This window comes from Zea mays, chromosome 6 (assembly GCF_902167145.1).
Source record: "Zea mays cultivar B73 chromosome 6, Zm-B73-REFERENCE-NAM-5.0, whole genome shotgun sequence".
Classification (NCBI taxonomy): Eukaryota; Viridiplantae; Streptophyta; class Magnoliopsida; order Poales; family Poaceae; genus Zea; species Zea mays.
This window is the reverse complement of record NC_050101.1, coordinates 176,558,171-176,575,088: the sequence shown is the minus strand read 5'-3', so window position 1 is coordinate 176,575,088 and position 16,918 is coordinate 176,558,171. Positions and strand designations below refer to the sequence as shown.

The window sequence follows — 16,918 nt, the reverse complement described above, 5'->3', positions numbered from 1 at the left end:
TACACAGCCAACTCTTCTCTTCTTTTCTTCTTTCTGTTTCTAACACTTAGACAAGTATATTAGTACACAAAACCAATGTACTAAGGCTTAGAAACATACCTTTACTCATGATTTGCACTTTGTTCATTCATGGGCATAGATTCACATTTAAGCACTTGTGTTGGCACTCAATCACCAAAATACTTAGAAATGGCCCAAGGGCACATTTCCCTTTCACCCTTGCAGAAGGCACCCGGGGCCCGGGGGCTACACGCACCTGTTGGTCGCCATCGACAAATTCTCCAAGTGGATCGAGGTCCGACCCCTAAACAACATCAGGTCCGAACAGGCGGTGGCGTTCTTCACCATATTCATCCATCGCTTTGGGGTCCCGAACTCCATCATCACCGACAACGGCACCCAGTTCACCGGCAGAAAGTTCCTGGACTTCTGCGAGGATCACCACATCCGGGTGGACTGGGCCGCCGTGGCTCACCCCATGACGAATGGGCAAGTAGAGTGTGCCAACAGCATGATTCTACAAGGACTCAAGCCTCGGATCTACAACGACCTCAACAAGTTCGGCAAGCGATGGATGAAGGAACTCCCCTCGGTGGTCTAGAGTCTGAGGACAACGCCGAGCCGAGCCACGGGCTTCACGCCGTTCTTTCTAGTCTATGGGGCCGAGGCCATCTTGCCCACAGACTTAGAATACGGTTCCCCGAGGACGAGGGCCTACGCCGACCAAAGCATCCAAGCTAATCGAGAAGACTCGCTGGACCAACTGGAAGAGGCTCGGGACATGGCCTTACTACACTCGGCGCGGTACCAGCAGTCCCTGCGACGCTACCACGCCCGAGGGGTCCGGTCCCGAGACCTCCAGGTGGGCGACCTGGTGCTTCGGCTGCGACAAGACGCCCGAGGGCGGCACAAGCTCACGCCTCCCTGGGAAGGGTCGTTCGTCATCGCCAGAGTTCTGAAGCCCGGAACGTACAAGCTGGCCAACAGTCAAGGCGAGGTCTACAGCAACGCTTGGAACATCCAACAGCTACGTCGCTTCTACCCTTAATATGCTTTCAAGTTGTTCGTATACGTCGTTCCCACGCAAAGTTTAGTCATCAAGGAAGGGTCAGCCTTGCCTCGGCAAAGCCCGACCCTCCCTCGGGGGCTAAAAGGGGGGAACCCTCTTCCTCTTTTTCTCTCTTACTACAGGGACCGAGAAAAGGGATATTTCGAAAAGGATCCTTCTCAGCGAAGGAAACGGGCCCCCGAGCCCTCCTACTTATCAGGGGTTCGAAGGCTGGCCCCTCGGAAGGGTTTGACAGCCGCCCTAGAGCACTCGGGCCTCGAGCCCATTACTGATCAGGGGTTCGAAGGCTGGCCCCTCGGAAGGGTTCGACAGCTGCCCCAGAGCACTCAGGCTCCGCGCCCTTTACTGATCAGGGGTTCGAAGGCTGGCCCCTCGGAAGGGTTCGACAGCCGCCCCAGAGCACGCAGAGTGAGGGATGACTCTGGGTACATCCGTTACATGGCCGAGGCTCGGGCTACGCTCCCGAGGTACCCTAGGACATTTCCGAGACCAGCAGGAGCGATTTTGTAACGGAATCCCACTAGAGGGAGGCATCGAGCCCTCGGACCCTATCGAATGGGTCTGTGTCCGGCAAATCACCTGCAGGTACTTTTGGAGCGCGCCTCTGGGCCACTAGCCGACCCTTATCGAACGGGGCACAGGCGTCCACTCGGATCACCCGTTAGCAACTCACTGGAGACACCATGTTCGGCGCCCTCCGAGGGCAACATGGTGCTTTCCCCCCTTCCTCCTTGCGGAAAGGCGACGAAGGGGCATATAATAAAAGTCGAGACAATCCTTGATCGTCCTCTCGCTCCGTGCAGAGGCTCGGGGGCTGCTCTCGCAACCCGGCTACGGCCAAACCATTGACAACATCAACAAACCAGCCTAGAAACTCAAAACCTGACCATGCACCCGGGCTACGGCCAGGCCGCATGAGGGAACAACAAGGCCGGCCGAAGCATCACAAAAAGCATTAAGACCTCAGAGGAGTCAAACCACTCCTCCGAGGCCTCGGGGGCTACACCCGGCGGGTGCGCTCGCGCGCACCCACGGAGCAAAGTATAACCGAGAAAGGTCAGTCCCCTCACAGAGAAATGCGGCAAAGCCTCCAAGCGAGTGTCAACACTCCCTTCGAGGCTCGGGGGCTACTGTCGAGTACCGTAATTAGGGGTACCCCCAACACTCCTAAACACGACTGGTAAGCACCCTCAGCACAAACTACAAAGACTGATGGGCACGGTTCAGGTCAAGGCCTCGTCTACCAAGGGACGCAATCTCGCCTCGCCCGAGCCCGGCTTCGGGCGGGAACAGTAGTCCCGGACGAATTCACGCCTCGCCCAAGGGCCTCCTCAGGCAGTGCGCGCACCCTTGGCTCGCCCGAGGCCTAGCTCGGGCAGGCTTCGTCGAGAAGCAACCTTGGCCAAATCGCCTCACCAACCGACCGTATCGCAGGCGCATTCAATGCGAAGATCGCCTGGCATCTCATCCTGACACGTGCGCCGCGGTCGGCAAGGTCGAAGTGACCGCAGTCACTTCGCCCCTTTACTGTCCGATCTGACAGGAAAACAACGCCGCTCGCACCGCTCCGACTGCTGTGCCAACCACCCGGGTAAGGCTGACAACAGCCGAGTTCAGCCTCGGGCGCAACAGGAAGCTCTGCCTTGCCCGACCTTAAGCCTCGGCCTCGGGAGGAGTTCTCCACCTCGCCTGACACCAAGACTCGGCCTCGGCCTCAAGAGAAGTCCTCGCCTCGCCCGACCTTGGGCTCGGACCGACCGCACCACAGGGGATACATCATTACCCTACCCCTAGCTAGCTCAGGCTACGTGGGAACAAGACCGGCGTCCCATCTGGCTCGCACCGGTAATAGGTAATGATGGTTCCCCGCGTGCGTCCATGACGTCGGTGGTTCTTAGCCCCCTACGGAAGCAAGGAGACGTCAGCAGGATCCCAGCAGCACCGCCAGCTGTGCTTCTACAGGGCTCAGGCACTTCTCCGACGGCCACGTTATCGCGTACACAGGTCTTAAGCACTTCTCCGACAGCCACGTTGGCATGTACACAGGGCTCAGACACCTCTCTGCCAGACATGTTAGCGCATAGCTACACCCCCATTGTACACTTGGACCCTCTCCTTGCATCTATAAAAGGGAGGTCCAGGGCCTTCCTGCGGAGGGTCGCGCGGGGGGAAGAACGAGCCAAACGAACAGGCTCACTCTCTCTCTCTCTCTTTCTTTCTCGCGACGCTTGTAACCCCTACTACGAGCACACCCCCTGGTGCGAGATAATACGAGTCGTGTTTCCCCTTGTGTTCCATCTCGCGCCAACCCATTTGGGCAGGGGCATGCAGCGACAAATTTACTGGTTGGCTTACGGACCCCCGGGTCCGAAACACCGACAAATGTCATGAAACGTTGAGTGCTAGATTGTCACACCCGGATTTTACGGGGTCCAAAACCCGGGCGCGAACATAATCACTAGGTGTGCTGGGACCAAGTCTCACACATATGATGAAGCATGGCACAGGATAGAATGTCACATCTTTAATATATAATAAGAGTTCTGTACAAAATAAATAATTACATTATAAGGAGACAACGGTCCAGCAACCCAAAGTTGACTGGGAGACGACGACCTAGATCTCTCACGAACTCATCGCAGCATCCTCCTTGCCCCTTATCCTGTGGTACCTGTTCTTGACCTGTGGGGTGGGGTGTGAGACAGCAAGAGTGAGCTCACATACGTTCATCGCTCAACAAGTTGTGGGGAATAATGTGCATGAACTCGCCAAAGGTGGGAGCTCACGTGAAGTGTAAGGCTTACCAAAGAAGATGGTTAGAGTTGAGCATTGCTTTTAAAGTTGGTCAAAATTTTATTAGCAATTACTAAGTATAAGTAAATACCAACCCAATTAAGTAGTAGAACAAAAGTAACAACATCACCTGCGATGCAATGCATATGACAAATTGAATTTAGTTCCATAATTTAATCATCAGAGAGTCCTGAGCTGCTCATGACCGTGAGCTCGGCTAGTATACCAGTTTTACACTCTGCAGAGGTGGTACCCTTTACCCACAAGTCATGTTACCCATCTGCCAAGGGATCGCGACTTCCCATACACCTCTACCGAGGAGGCGAGGCAGGGTAACACTACGAGGCCTTTACAAAGTTCCACTAGCTTCAGAAAACCCGCTACAGTTTATAGGAAGCTCCAATGCAGGGTTCTTGACTGACCGCCATCGCAGCAAAATCAACCAAGGACCTCCCTACACTGACCACTCCCCTACTGCCCTTGCCCCTTTCGGGTAAGGTAGTCCTCCACTAGCTTTCCTAATTAATCAGCCAAGGGCGTCCATAAACCCTTGTGGTGGCACGTGTTTCTCAAGTTAAGCTCTATGTTCCAATTAACATTTAATGATCTTGTCATGAACATAAATAAAATAATAACATAATTGGAACATAGATATAATGAAATATTAACCCAAAACCATGTAAAGCAGTAGCAGAACTACCCAAGTGATTCAGGGGTAAACAAGGTATTCAGGATAAACAAACTAGGGTGACCTATTGGGTCCCATCAAAATTAAACCTATGCATGGTAAATGATTATAGAGAACATTATTGGGTACAAAGTGGACAAGGGCACAACTTGCCTGGCACTTGAGATTCCAGGTACCAGCTTGCTTTTTAGATGACACGTGTCCTCGCGCTAGTCGTAGCAATACAAACAAACATGGTATAGATAAAATTAACATCACACCCAACATAAGAACAAACTGAATAATAATAATCTACGCGTTGCTACGAGACTAACGCAATTTGAATGAATCAAATCGGAGTTAAAACAGAGGAGTTATGATTTTCTGAAGATTCTATGTGTTTTGTACAAGATTAAATGGGATATAAGTTTTAATGTCACTTTCATGTCAAAACTGTGGTATTAAATGATAAAAATAATATTATAAAATTATAGAAACTGAAATTAACTAAAAAGGATTCAGTATGCATTTTCTATGATTTATACAAGTTTCTACCATTATTTTTGTATTAAAAATGAATTTAGAATGAATTTCTCTGATTTTATTTGCAGTCTGGACTGCGCGCAGAATATATAAAGAGTGCAGGGGCTCCGGTATAAACATCCGCAAGACTCAAAGTACAACCGCGAGGGACGGCGGGTTGATTCAAATGTTTGTCAAGGTCTCTTTAGCAATTTCTCTGCGGCGAAGCGTTACCGCACAGATCTAGCCGTCCGATCCCAAACGAAGTGCCAAGATTAGACTGCAAAGGCAACGAGGCTATACGTATTCTGGGCCCTCGGATTGTTAACCAGTGGTCCACAACGATCGATAACGCGGAGAAATCAGAGCCGTTCAACCGCAGATCGACGCCCTGAGCCGATTACGTCGAACCAGTACGCCTGCTATGCGATCGTGGCCCTACGATTCACATCTAACGACCAACGATCATCGTTTCCTTGGATAAATCTCACACACTCCTTCAGGATCCAACGACGGACGCGTCGTCGTCAACCTCCAGTCGTTCCACAGCGGAGCGAGCACCCCAGACCCGTACGCTCGGATCGTCGGCGATTCTGGCAAATGTGCCAGCCCCTCCGCAGCCCTAAGCGCGACACGCTAATCTAGAAAGGATTGAGATGTGAGCCCGAGCTCGACACCGCACGACGCCGAAGTGGCAACCCGCGTCGTTCCAATTTGCCGCGCCCCCAACTCGAGGCTACGCTAAGGAGGAGCGAAGATTCGTAGGGGAAACTTACCGAGTTACGCCGCACAAGTTCTACCGAAGCGCGCCGCCGACTTCCTGGGCTCGAGACGCGACTCCAGTCGCCCACCACTTCGAGCATGCCCTGGTCTGCGACCCAACCGGACGACGGCGCCCGCGCAGTCCTCAACGCCCGGCGAGGAGGCCCAGAACGCTCCACGCCGCAAGCACAGGAATGTCCCTGGACGTCCAGGGTGCGGCACCGTTGAACACCCTCCCGGCAACGCTCCCGTTCTCTCTCTGCTCTTCCTTTCTTCTCTCTCGACTGCGCGAATACATCGTCAGCGTATACTCGTTGGTTTTTTTTCTCTTCTGGTTAACAGAGACGGCAAACCCCTGGGGTCAATCGAGTTTATAGGGCGAGCAGGGCGCTAGTGCCGGGATTACGGCAAGCCGTTCCGATCAACGCCCAAGACCAGGAAGCAAGCGAACACCAATGCATGGTGGCCCAGCCGTCAGTGACGGTGAAAGGTATACGGATGAGGTCACCTATGACGCCCAGCCGACGTCACCCACGCAGGAAACTATTCTTTATTCGGCTGGAGCGGTCCTCGGCGGGAGAATAGCTATAGGAGGAAGCCACCTGGGCCGGCTGTTACGGAGAGGTGGTTACGGCATGCATGGGTTTGTTACAGGGAGGAAGACGCGGTTGACATCAGATCCTATAAACCAGTTACCCGTGCAGAGCTTCGTACGTGATTCTATCGTCCACATGTCGGCGACTACGTAGAAGTGGACGTGTGCATGGAAATACGACTGCATGTGTTGCTTGCTTGATGTCACACTTGTGTCATGCTGACCTCATGTGCGGCAAGAGGATTAAATAAAAGAAAAGAAGAGATGTGGGCTACGGAATACCTTGGGCTGGGTGGGAGGTGATCTGGCCCAAGCGCAGGATTGCTCTTCTCTTTTCTTTTTCTTTTTTTCTATTTTCAATTTCTTAGTTTCCTTCACATTTTCAGATTCCTATTTCAAATTTATTAATAGTTATGTTAGATAATATCTCTAAATATTTTATCTAAAGAGAATAACTTAATTTATAGAGGATTCTTAAATCCTTTATTATTAGCTATATTTATTTAAGATGTGACTTAAAAGGTGAGATAATTTGTATAAAAAAATATCACGGTTCAATTCTTCGTTTTATTCTGTCAAAAACCCATAATAATATTTTTTTGGTGTTACATAGATTCTCTTCTGGTGCTGGTCACTTGCTTATACACAATTGTGAATACTATTTTGGAACAGAATGAGTAATATTTACAGTCCAATTTATCCCCTAAAGCACCAACAAAGTTCAATTTACCCTTTACACGACGATATGTCAAATAAAAGCGTTGTCCAAACTAGGATTGGATATCTAGCCAACTCGACTCATTCGGGTTGGAGCTGGCTCGTTAAGCTACTGAGCTGGCTCAACTCGTTAAGCTAACGAGCTGGCTCGACTTGTTAAGCTAACGAGCCACGAAGTCAACTCGATTCGACTCGTTTATGATCTCGAGATGGCTCGTTTAGCTCGCGAGCTAAAGCAGAAAAGAACTAATATATACTAATCATTTCTAGTTAATTTCAAACTAATTTAACAATATAAAATAATAATTATATTCATAGTTTCACATACCACATCAATGTAACATCAAATTAACACAACTTATCGCTCATCAATTTACAATTGACACACATGTTCAACAGTTTAGCCCACACTTATATTCGCATAGACCAATTTAACACATAAACACAATTTCATCAATTATTAGTTTAACTCATAGGCCATAGATACCACACATACATATAACATGTTCATCAGTTGTTACGTAAATGATATGTATATAGTTTCGTTTTACTGAAATGTGAAAGCTAGGGATGGCAACGAGTATATACCTATCGGGTAGTATCATTCCATACCCATACACATCAAGAAAAGCTATACCCATCGGGTTACCCATATACGCTCGCGGATATAAAATCTTACCAATACCCGCGTGGATAATTTTACCCGTCGGGTAACCCGTACCCGCTATAAAAGTCTTAAATTCTAATATTTGTATTACTTAAAATGACAAATAAACACACAAATATAAGTTCAACCTAAAATATAGCAAACCATGTGATTACATAATTTAATAGTTAAACAAATAATAGCCGGAGAAGGGCATTTTTTAGCTAAGATGTGTTTTATTATTGATAATAATAGTATGATGCGATTATATTTTACCCTTGGGTACACGGGTATGGGTAGTACCCACCCATACACCCGTCTACTTAATGGATAGAGATTCTTGCCCACTAACATACCTGCGGATAGAGAAACCATCTTGTACCTGCCTACATATCAAGTAAAACCCGTCGGGTTTTCGAGTACCCATTTCCACATCTAGTGATAGCTCGTTTAGCTCGCGAGCTGACTCGTTAACGAGTCGAACTGAGATGTCAGCTTACATTATAAAAAAATTTAAATGAGCTGACCCGAACTGAGTCGAGCTAACCACGAATTGAATGAGCTAACGAGTTATGAGCGTTTCGTCTAGCTCAAGTCCAAACTCACTCAGAATGCAAAAAAAAAAAACAGTTTTTAATTTAGAAGTCGGGAGGTTAAAAATCGATTATATTAAAGTGTGAGGAAAATCGGATCATTGTGAAAAGTTTCCGTGGGCCAGATTGGGTCGCGATGATCGTGTCTCGCGCCCAACAATTTTAGCTGGGCCAAAACCGATCCGTCAACCAAACTTGAGTCTAATACCGGGCCGGTGTCTCCCACGGTCCCACTCCCACCCTTGCGCTTGCTTCCCCTCGTCCTCGGCGGCTCCTCCTTTGACCACCAACTCCGGCGGCGCCGTACGTCGCAGCCGCACGCCACCCGGAAATACCTACATGGGGCGACCGGCGCGCTCCCGTTCTCCAGCCACAGAGCCGCCTCCGGCGGTCACCGGCCTTCGCTCCTCCAAGATCTCCTTTCGCTCCCGTAAGATCGTCAAGACAGCATCCGCGAAACCTTTGGCCACGACCGCCCTGGCACTAGCGCCGCAGGCGCCTCCGCCTCCAGTGCTTCCTGCGCTGTCGTCCCCCGGAGAGCTTGCGGCCGCGCTGCGCCACCTCCAAGCCGCGGACCCTCTCCTCACCGCGGTCATTGCCAACACTGAGGCGCCCACCTTCACCGCCACACCCTCCCTCCCCGCGTTCCACTCCCTCGCGCGCTCCATCCTATACCAGCAGCTCGCGACCTCCGCTGCGGACGCCATCTACGCACGCTTCCTTGCGCTCCTCCCCTCTGCTTCGGCGGCGGCCGCAGCCGTAGCCGCTGACGCGGTCACACCTGCCGCCGTCCTTGCCCTCGCCGCCGCTGACCTGCGTACCATCGGCGTATCCGGCCGCAAGGCATCCTACCTCCACGACCTCGCGGCCAGATTCGCAGCCGGGGAGCTCTCTGACTCCGCAGTCGCCGCGATGGATGAGGCTGCGCTCCTCGCGGAGCTCACCAAGGTCAGAGGCGTCGGCGAGTGGACTGTCCACATGTTCATGATCTTCTCGCTGCACCGCCCCGACATTCTGCCGTGTGGCGACCTCGGTGTGCGCAAGGGCGTGCAGGAGCTGTACAAGCTCAAGTCGCTGCCCAATCCGGAGGAGATGGCAGCATTGTGCGAGCGGTGGAGGCCATACCGGTCAGTCGGCGCGTGGTACATGTGGCGCCTCATGGAGAGCAAGGGCGCTGCGTCCAAGAAGAAGAATAAGGGTAATGCGAGCTCTTAGTTAGGTATGTATATGTATGTGATGGTAGTTCTTGTCCCAAAGCTGTTAAATTTAGGCCATCTCCGGCAGCTTACCTATAACCATACTCATATTCAAACTATACTCTATAAACAGTGCAATCTACAATATAAAACGATGCAAAACGTTGTTTTTAGTGATCATATAGGTGCAATGTACAGTAATTCACCCGTATGGTCACAAAAAACACATTTTGCACTGTAGATTGTATTATTTGTAGAGTGTAGTTTAAATATGAGTATGAGTAAGCTGCTTTAGCTGATTCTGGGGTACATGGTGTCCCTGTCCCAGATTTGTGACAGTCTGTGTTCAAATCAGAGTTATTGCAGACTTACAACTGAAGTTGATTAGTTTTAGAGTCAATTGCATGTTGTAAACTTGTGATTTTATTAGATATTCATAATTGATGCAGCTAAGTTAATGGTTCCTTGTTCTGATTATTAGGGAAAAAAGATGTTGTGGTTGGAAATGCTATAGTGTTTCTTCCTTTCATGTATGTCATTCCATATCATTATTCAGTCATGACTTGATTCTACATCTTAGAGCATATATGTGAAATAGTTGGAATAAAGTTTTTGTCCGGACCAATATGTATTGCTGCTTTTGATCCTACTGTTACACCATCTCGATTCTACTTTTTGGACAGGGGATTCTTTAACAGTGACTTTTGGTGGACTCAAACATACACGATTCTAGCATTTGGTTCTTTGTGTTGTTCCTGAGCACAGTCTAGTGACCTCTCTTTTTGAGCCCGATGCTAAAAAACAGTGTTCAGCTAAAGAAAAAACTAGAGACAACAAAATGCTACAAGGCAATATTTTTTTAGTTTTCATAAATACATGAGTTTACATCCTCCATAACTTAGTTCAAGGGAATAATGAAATCATGCAGTTTGTGAAGGTACACTAGATCCTACAACCACAGGTAAACATAAACTTGCTCATAACCTATACTATACATATGCACACTGTTTCATCATTTTATTTTCCAACCATGGCTGGATTTCTTTGCTTCCTTCTAGAACCTAGGTCCATCTTAGATTCATAGAGCTTTGTTTTCTGCCTCCTTGAGCCCTCCAACATTTCAACCTGAAAGCAAAAGTTAATCTGCACACCATAAGTTTCTCGGAATTGTAAACATTAATTCTGTTTTGTACCATATGTGATATCTGTTTATACGGATACGGTTGCAGCTGCTTCTACAGCTGTAGTAAGCCCTGCTTACCAGAAATCACCTACTTGAAAATAAAATAAAAGGAAAGGAAAATAAAGGAAGCAAAGAACTACCCAAAGCTTGCCTACTCACTGCTAAAAAAGGCCATGGAGATGCCCTTTTGGCATAAGTTGTCTTTTGGTGTAATATGAGAACTGCATGTCGGATGCAAGCTGGATGCACGAGGGAATAGACTGTAAGGTCCAAACTTTTCTATTGGGAGTAGGAGATTTTTGTCGTAGTACTAGAATTGGAGCCCACATAATTAGTGGACAAACACCAAGTAATTAGACCCAGATTCTTTTTCTGAGTACGAAAGGAAAGGATGTCTGCACTCTGCAGGTTGACCTATACATTGTTGATGAGATCACTTATGCATGGAACAGCTAAAGAACATAAAATAATCAGATGCTCGAGTGTGTGAATACTTGAGCCGTCAATGACATAGCCATGCATGTTGAACTACTCATAAAAATATGGTATGGTGACTGAATTATGCTTTGCTCGAGGCCTGCTTCCTGTTACTATCACCAACTAGCATGTACTAGTTAACAAAAATCTTATCAATACAGAACGCAGCTCTTATGTTATTTGTTTCCAGTTTGCTTTCGAAGTGTCAAAGACATTACCTCAGGTCCAGAATCCATGTGTCTTGTACTTGGGGTACGGCACGTGGCCTGATTCAATCATCTTGACGTCATAGTCAAGATCTTCATAGTGGCAGCGCACCTCCTCAGCAGACTTGATGCCTCCCATGGCTCTGGACACCTTGTCCCACCGGTTGGATGTGCCCTCGCCGTAGTATGCGAGTGCCTCTTCAAACATCTTGTTCTCTTTCTGGCTCCACTGTGAGATGGAGTTGGGAGAGGAGCTGCGTGAGGCGGACATATTTGAAGTATCCTTGTTGAGATACTAACCTCTGTTGGTGCTAAGGCTTACTGTATCTAGTGTCTAGACTCAGAAGCTCTTATGGTTTGGTATCTCTTGTCACAAGGTCTGCTATTTATAAGCCCTGGGGTTGCCTGCTTTGTGTGTGAGCTGTAAGTTGCATGGAATCACGATTGTAGGTTAAAGGTGGCTGAGGAGAATAAGGTTGGCTGGTTTCAGAGCCAAGGGACATGGAGACTGTGATCTAAATTCAAACAGTAGAATCTCTATGTTTAAAAACCTCTTAATTTTTTTGTGTTGAGATGACTGCTGGTGCATGATGCTGGGTATGATGTCAGAGAAAGAACTCTTCATGTCCCAAGCTTAGGTATTAGGGCCATAGCAGCTGTACGTTTTATCTGTTGTTAAAGTTAATTTGCTGATGTTTGGATGACTTTGTGCATGCACACTGTCACCCTTTCTAACACATCAAGCTTGTGGCTGAATTTGCCGGTGTGTAAATTTCGAATCCCAACTAGGGGACATTTTGCTTCAAAAAGGAATAGCTGTAGATTCTGGTCTGCCTATGTGTTTCACACAATCGAGATGGAGCTGACCTGATCTGGAGGTCTGGACAGCCCATTTCAGCAGCCCACTGAATCTCTAACTATGACAATGGTTTATTTTGTGTGCATGTTGTTGCTGCTCGGATGCACAAGCAGTCAAGCACTGAGCATTTCAACCCCCTGAAGAAATACAACAGCTGTCATCCGAACTCATTTTATGACTGCAGACATAGATTGCCTCCCTTTTACTGCAGAAAATAGGACTTTGCATGCCAACATATCACCTCATCTCTGGCACATTAGCATGATAACAACTAACATTAGCCCTTTTGAGATGGCAGCACAATAAACTGTGTTCTCGAGCATGCATTCATGCATGAAAGACTAGGTGATGAAACATTCTTTGTATTAGTGATAAAGTAATAACTCCTATATATGGCTCAAATTCTGATCAAACATATACTTTCAGGCGGCAAGAACAGTGACTATTATGAATAGGCAGACAAGAGTGAGGGTAAGATCAGTGTTAGTAATCAAATTAAATGCACTGTCATTGTATCCAGCAGCTGTTTTGTATACTTGCAGAGGCCTATAAGGGTGTAGTGTTGTCTGCTGTGGATGAATGCACGTATAGTCGAGCAAAATTACAATCGCTCTGTAAGTAGTGACTGCTGAATCCCTTATTGTCGTCTTTTGTCTTCTTCATCAAGGTACATTGTCTGTAAACGGGTTTAACTTTTGGGTAGTTAGTGAAAAGGAAAGCCTAGCCTTTTGTACGCCTGAAACGACCTCATCCGGGCTGTATCCTTGCCCCATGCATGATGAGAGATTGGAAGAATATGTACCAAAGCAAGGCTTGTTAAGCCCCTTTTGGATTGTAGAATACATTTCACCTGTTGCCAGGGCCTTGGAAAAGGGAATTGCATATGTTCTCTACAGTCCATGCTAATGCTACCCTTATGATTCTGAGACTGTATTTGTACAGCAAGGTACTTGTTGCATGGTAAAACTCATGTCAGTAAATTCTATAGATAAAGAGCAGGGAGCAAGGGAGGAAATATGTGCGTCCACGTCAGCTTAAATTTTTTCAGCCATTGGATAGTCTGTCAACGGTTGTGAATGCATCGCACGGTCAGGGACGGGAAGCTTCCCGTAGCAGCTACCACACAGTCAACCGGATACTTCCAGGTCCTTGGACTCCTTGCATATCGGTCAGTTTGCCGTCAGAACAAGGAGAAAAAAAGGTTCCGGTCTTCATCCCTTCCATTTCCAAAGGACGACGCTCTCACCATTCACGAACGGCGACTGCGGATCGATCGTGCGTCGTCTCCTGCGCCGGCCTCCCTTCCAGTCAGGTGTGTTTTTTCTCAGATTTTTTCTTCTCACGCAACTTTTTCTAGAAAAAAATGGCGTTAGGGTTTTCGTCTTCCGTTGGAATGTCTCTTCCTCCTTCTTCCGCTGTCTCACTCGATCTTCCGATGAACTGTCTCTTCCTATTTCTTCCGCTGCGCAATCACGGCACGGAGAAAACCAGACCAAAAAAGGCTCTGTGGTTAGACTTAGACGCAGAAATGCGAAAACGGAGAGGCGAGCTCGGCCCGTGCTCGCTCACCTCGGCGCGACGGAGTGGGCGGGGACGGCGCCCGCTGGCAGGAGTGAGAGTGGGAGCTGGGGCGCCGTTGCTTCGCCGGTGCTCGCGACCCACCGCCGTGCAGCATCGCTTCCGCCTCCGCTTCTCCTGTCTTAATATAAAGCATACAAACATGTAAAAACCACATATCATTCGTTTCAGCAACAAGGTGAGGTTCATTAGTGTTAAACTGTAAAAACGCTAATATAAACAAAGTAGCTTGATTCCTTAACTACCTAAATTGTTTTTTAGTTTCAGATAGTGTCTTCAGTGCCATGGCGCCGCTACGCCAGGGAGCAAGTCGGTCCGCCATGGCTGGGTGGGGCATGTACCACGGACTGAAACATAAACCAACGCAAATCCAATGATTGTAAAACATCAGTTTCGATGGACAAAAATATTTTCCTATGGAATATATTACATACTAGACTGACTATTAAATTCTAAAATTCGTTTACAGGTTCAAACAAGGGACGATACGCATCGGACAAGAAATGGACATCAAATCCTCCGAGAACTAAAGTTTCACTCAGATCTTCGTCGACCTTTTGAGTTGCACAATGTCTATTTTGCAACATATGTATAATTATATATGATGACCTACTCAGCTCTTTGAAAACAATTTATGTAAATATAACAGCTTAATTCTACGTAGTGGACAAAAATGTTGACTCTGATTACAGCTCAGATAACTCTATTTCATATAAACATATAGCATCTGCAGTAATTAAATTAGAAAAAATTTCTAACGCGCGCAGGGCGCGCGCCAGTGACTAGTATTTGTTAGGTCCTCGCAGATGCTAGCAAGATGATAGTGTTGTAGCATGGAGGACCATTGTCTCTAGTGTCTGAAATACGAGACTGGCATGCAGGTCGATGTCTGAGCACAGAGCTCGGAAGATGTGCGTATCAACCAATAGGCTGTGGCTGTGCCTGCAAGATGCCCTGAAGGACGCGCTTCTTGAAAAGTCAGAACTGCAAAGGTGCGCAAACCAAACCTCTGATTGAATGCTTCCATGGCTCATAGTCCCTAGATTCTTGTCTCTATCTGATAGCCCATTGTTTACCATTGTCCGTTCATGTGTCAGCTTTGCTGCATCTGATCACAATGATCTCTCAGCTTGTTGTAACATCGTCTTGACCATTGTCCATTGCGCTCATATCAGCTACATACATGGTTGAAAAACTTGTTATAAAAATGTGCCATTTCAAACACGGATTCGATTGTAATTTGAAAAGTTAATTTATACTGTATTATCTGATGCATCATTCACTGGAGAATGGGGGATAACAGGATTCGGGCTAAGAACATCCATTCTTTTCACCGTGTATCTCTTTGCAATCTCAGCCATTCGATCTACTATACTATCCATAGAACATATTCCAAAGGAGATAAGCAGCCGGTGCACGCCCCTTGGGAGCCAAAGGAATATATCTGTGTGGGTATATGTAGCTTTTCATCTCCAATGATCCTGGAAAGGGAATTGACTACATTCCAATCTTTTCCCCTGCTTGTTCATGAAATTCACGATGTCACATGATTTACCGCCACTTAGATCTGTCAAAAGGCTGCCATTTCTTCGTTCAGGTGTATGGGCGTGGAAGGTTTGCATCCATCGGATGTGTTGGACCAGCATGTTGTAGTTTTGATTCGTGCTGCGTGCATCGAGCCATCAGGAGATCTCTGCATCGGAATCATATCTGCACAAAGCCGTCGGAAAGATGCAGGATTCCCACTGATATTTTGAACCATCATCCAGGAGGCTAGGTATTAGATTTTATATATACGTGGTCTGTATTTTGATTAATTAAATCAAATCAATCTTATACCTGGTCTGTGTTTTGTTTAATTAAATCAAATAAATCTTAAGTTTATATTAAATGTGATGGTGTTATTACCTGTTTGTTTACCCCCATGGATTATATAATCTGGATTATTTTTGGAGGATTATATAATCTGGATTATATAATCTGGATTATATAATTTGAGTAGTCCTGTTTGTTTACCCAGATTATTTGAGTTGTTAATAGGATTCTTTTGTATGAGGAAGACAAGAATGCCCTCTATATTTGTACTAGGTTGAAACTCATATATATATAAAAAATAATTCAATTGACATTGGCAAATATTGCATTAGCAATATTATCACGGAAGGCATTCATGTCACCTTCTTCATCCCCAAATTGACTAGTACTAGGCGCAAAAACGATTCGGTGGATTATAATGGCAATGGTGGGTAATTTCTAGGAAACTTGAAAGGGTAGTGGGGAAGTGGGAAAAAATAATCTGAAATAAGCACCTCCTCACTTGCTTATGGATTATCATAATCCAAGGGGTTAGATTATATAATCTGGGCAAATAAGCTGGACTGTTTGTTTGCCTCTTAGGATTATTTAATCCAGATTATATAATCTGGGGGTAAACAAACAGACCCTTAATCTCCTAAGTGGTTTTAACTGTTTGTTGATTGGTTTTAAATAGGCGGACTACAGGCTTTGTTTCGGCTGAAAAATTATATAATCTAGATTATATATGAGATTAAATAATCTGGACCAAGTAATCTAGGTGTAGCTGATTGACAACCTAGTTTATTGAAATTTTGATTATTGATTTTTATCATATGTTGCATGGCTGGAGCAAGGAAAAAATAAAACATTTTATTTTGTGTGTAAGGAATGTCAATAGTAGGTAATTTTTTTTAAAGTTGCGACAGATAGTGGATCTTTTACGAAATAAGCTGGAATAAGCATATGTTAAGCAACTTATGAGATTATGGTAATTTGATTTTCAGATTATGTAGTCTGGTCTAATAATCTGACTGTTTTCGATATAGATTATTTAAGCTAGATTATATAAGATAATAAGCTGAAATAAACAGATCTACACGTAAAAGTTGAGACAGGCTAAGGATTGTCAGGTGAACTTGTTTTGTCACTTGTACCAGCTACTAGAGGAGAGTAAACGATTGGGGTGAATGGATCCATAAGGTAATTGATGTACGTTACGGTGATTACTGATGCGGACAGGCGAACACAGTCACTTCTC

At 46.4% G+C, this 16,918-nt stretch overlaps 3 protein-coding genes across 21 annotated transcripts; 2 read left to right on the top strand and 1 right to left on the bottom strand.

Annotated features, from left to right (window-relative positions):
- Positions 1-8,617: 8,617 nt before the first annotated feature.
- Positions 8,618-10,021, top strand: LOC100285587 (DNA-3-methyladenine glycosylase 1). The gene has a single exon (NM_001158478.2). It carries the CDS (start codon positions 8,704-8,706, stop codon positions 9,577-9,579), a length of 876 nt encoding a protein of 291 aa, NP_001151950.1. The 5' UTR covers positions 8,618-8,703; the 3' UTR covers positions 9,580-10,021.
- Positions 10,022-10,399: 378 nt separating this feature from the next.
- On the bottom strand, positions 10,400-11,785 carry LOC100286266 (uncharacterized). Its single transcript, NM_001159153.1, has 2 exons — positions 11,439-11,785; positions 10,400-10,685 (listed from the first exon to the last, which is right to left on the bottom strand). Exon 1 carries the CDS (start codon positions 11,695-11,697, stop codon positions 11,440-11,442), a length of 258 nt encoding a protein of 85 aa, NP_001152625.1. The 5' UTR covers positions 11,698-11,785; the 3' UTR covers positions 10,400-10,685; position 11,439.
- Positions 11,786-13,339: 1,554 nt separating this feature from the next.
- Positions 13,340-15,782, top strand: LOC100275099 (uncharacterized). 19 transcript variants are annotated; one of them, XR_004850405.1, is made up of 5 exons: positions 13,442-13,597; positions 13,777-14,041; positions 14,125-14,242; positions 14,333-14,855; positions 14,961-15,782. XR_004850405.1 is itself a non-coding variant. In XM_020539660.1 (4 exons), the coding sequence occupies exons 3-4, from the start codon at positions 14,749-14,751 to the stop codon at positions 15,618-15,620; spliced, it is 267 nt and encodes an 88-aa protein (XP_020395249.1). In that variant the 5' UTR covers positions 13,440-13,597; positions 14,333-14,394; positions 14,745-14,748; the 3' UTR covers positions 15,621-15,782. The 19 variants fall into 19 exon arrangements, 4 of the variants coding, with proteins under 4 accessions (XP_008650025.1, XP_020395248.1, XP_020395249.1 ...); XR_004850410.1 differs by having other exon boundaries at positions 13,446-13,597; positions 14,131-14,242; positions 15,461-15,782; XR_004850407.1 differs by lacking the exon at positions 13,777-14,041 and having other exon boundaries at positions 13,422-13,597; positions 14,131-14,242.
- The last annotated feature ends 1,136 nt before the right edge of the window (positions 15,783-16,918 follow it).

Bases quoted from the DNA above. Each gene is read 5' to 3' on its own strand.
- LOC100285587 (NM_001158478.2), top strand. From the start codon at position 8,704: ATGGGGCGACCGGCGCGCTCCCGTTCTCCAGCCACAGAGCCGCCTCCG.
- LOC100286266 (NM_001159153.1), bottom strand. From the start codon at position 11,697: ATGTCCGCCTCACGCAGCTCCTCTCCCAACTCCATCTCACAGTGGAGC.
- LOC100275099 (XM_008651803.4), top strand. From the start codon at position 13,362: ATGCATCGCACGGTCAGGGACGGGAAGCTTCCCGTAGCAGCTACCACA. The intron at 13,598-14,744 runs GTGTGTTTTTTC...ACTGGCATGCAG, and splicing joins CCGGCCTCCCTTCCAGTCAG to GTCGATGTCTGAGCACAGAG. The intron at 14,856-15,460 runs GTGCGCAAACCA...TTCTTCGTTCAG, and splicing joins GAAAAGTCAGAACTGCAAAG to GTGTATGGGCGTGGAAGGTT.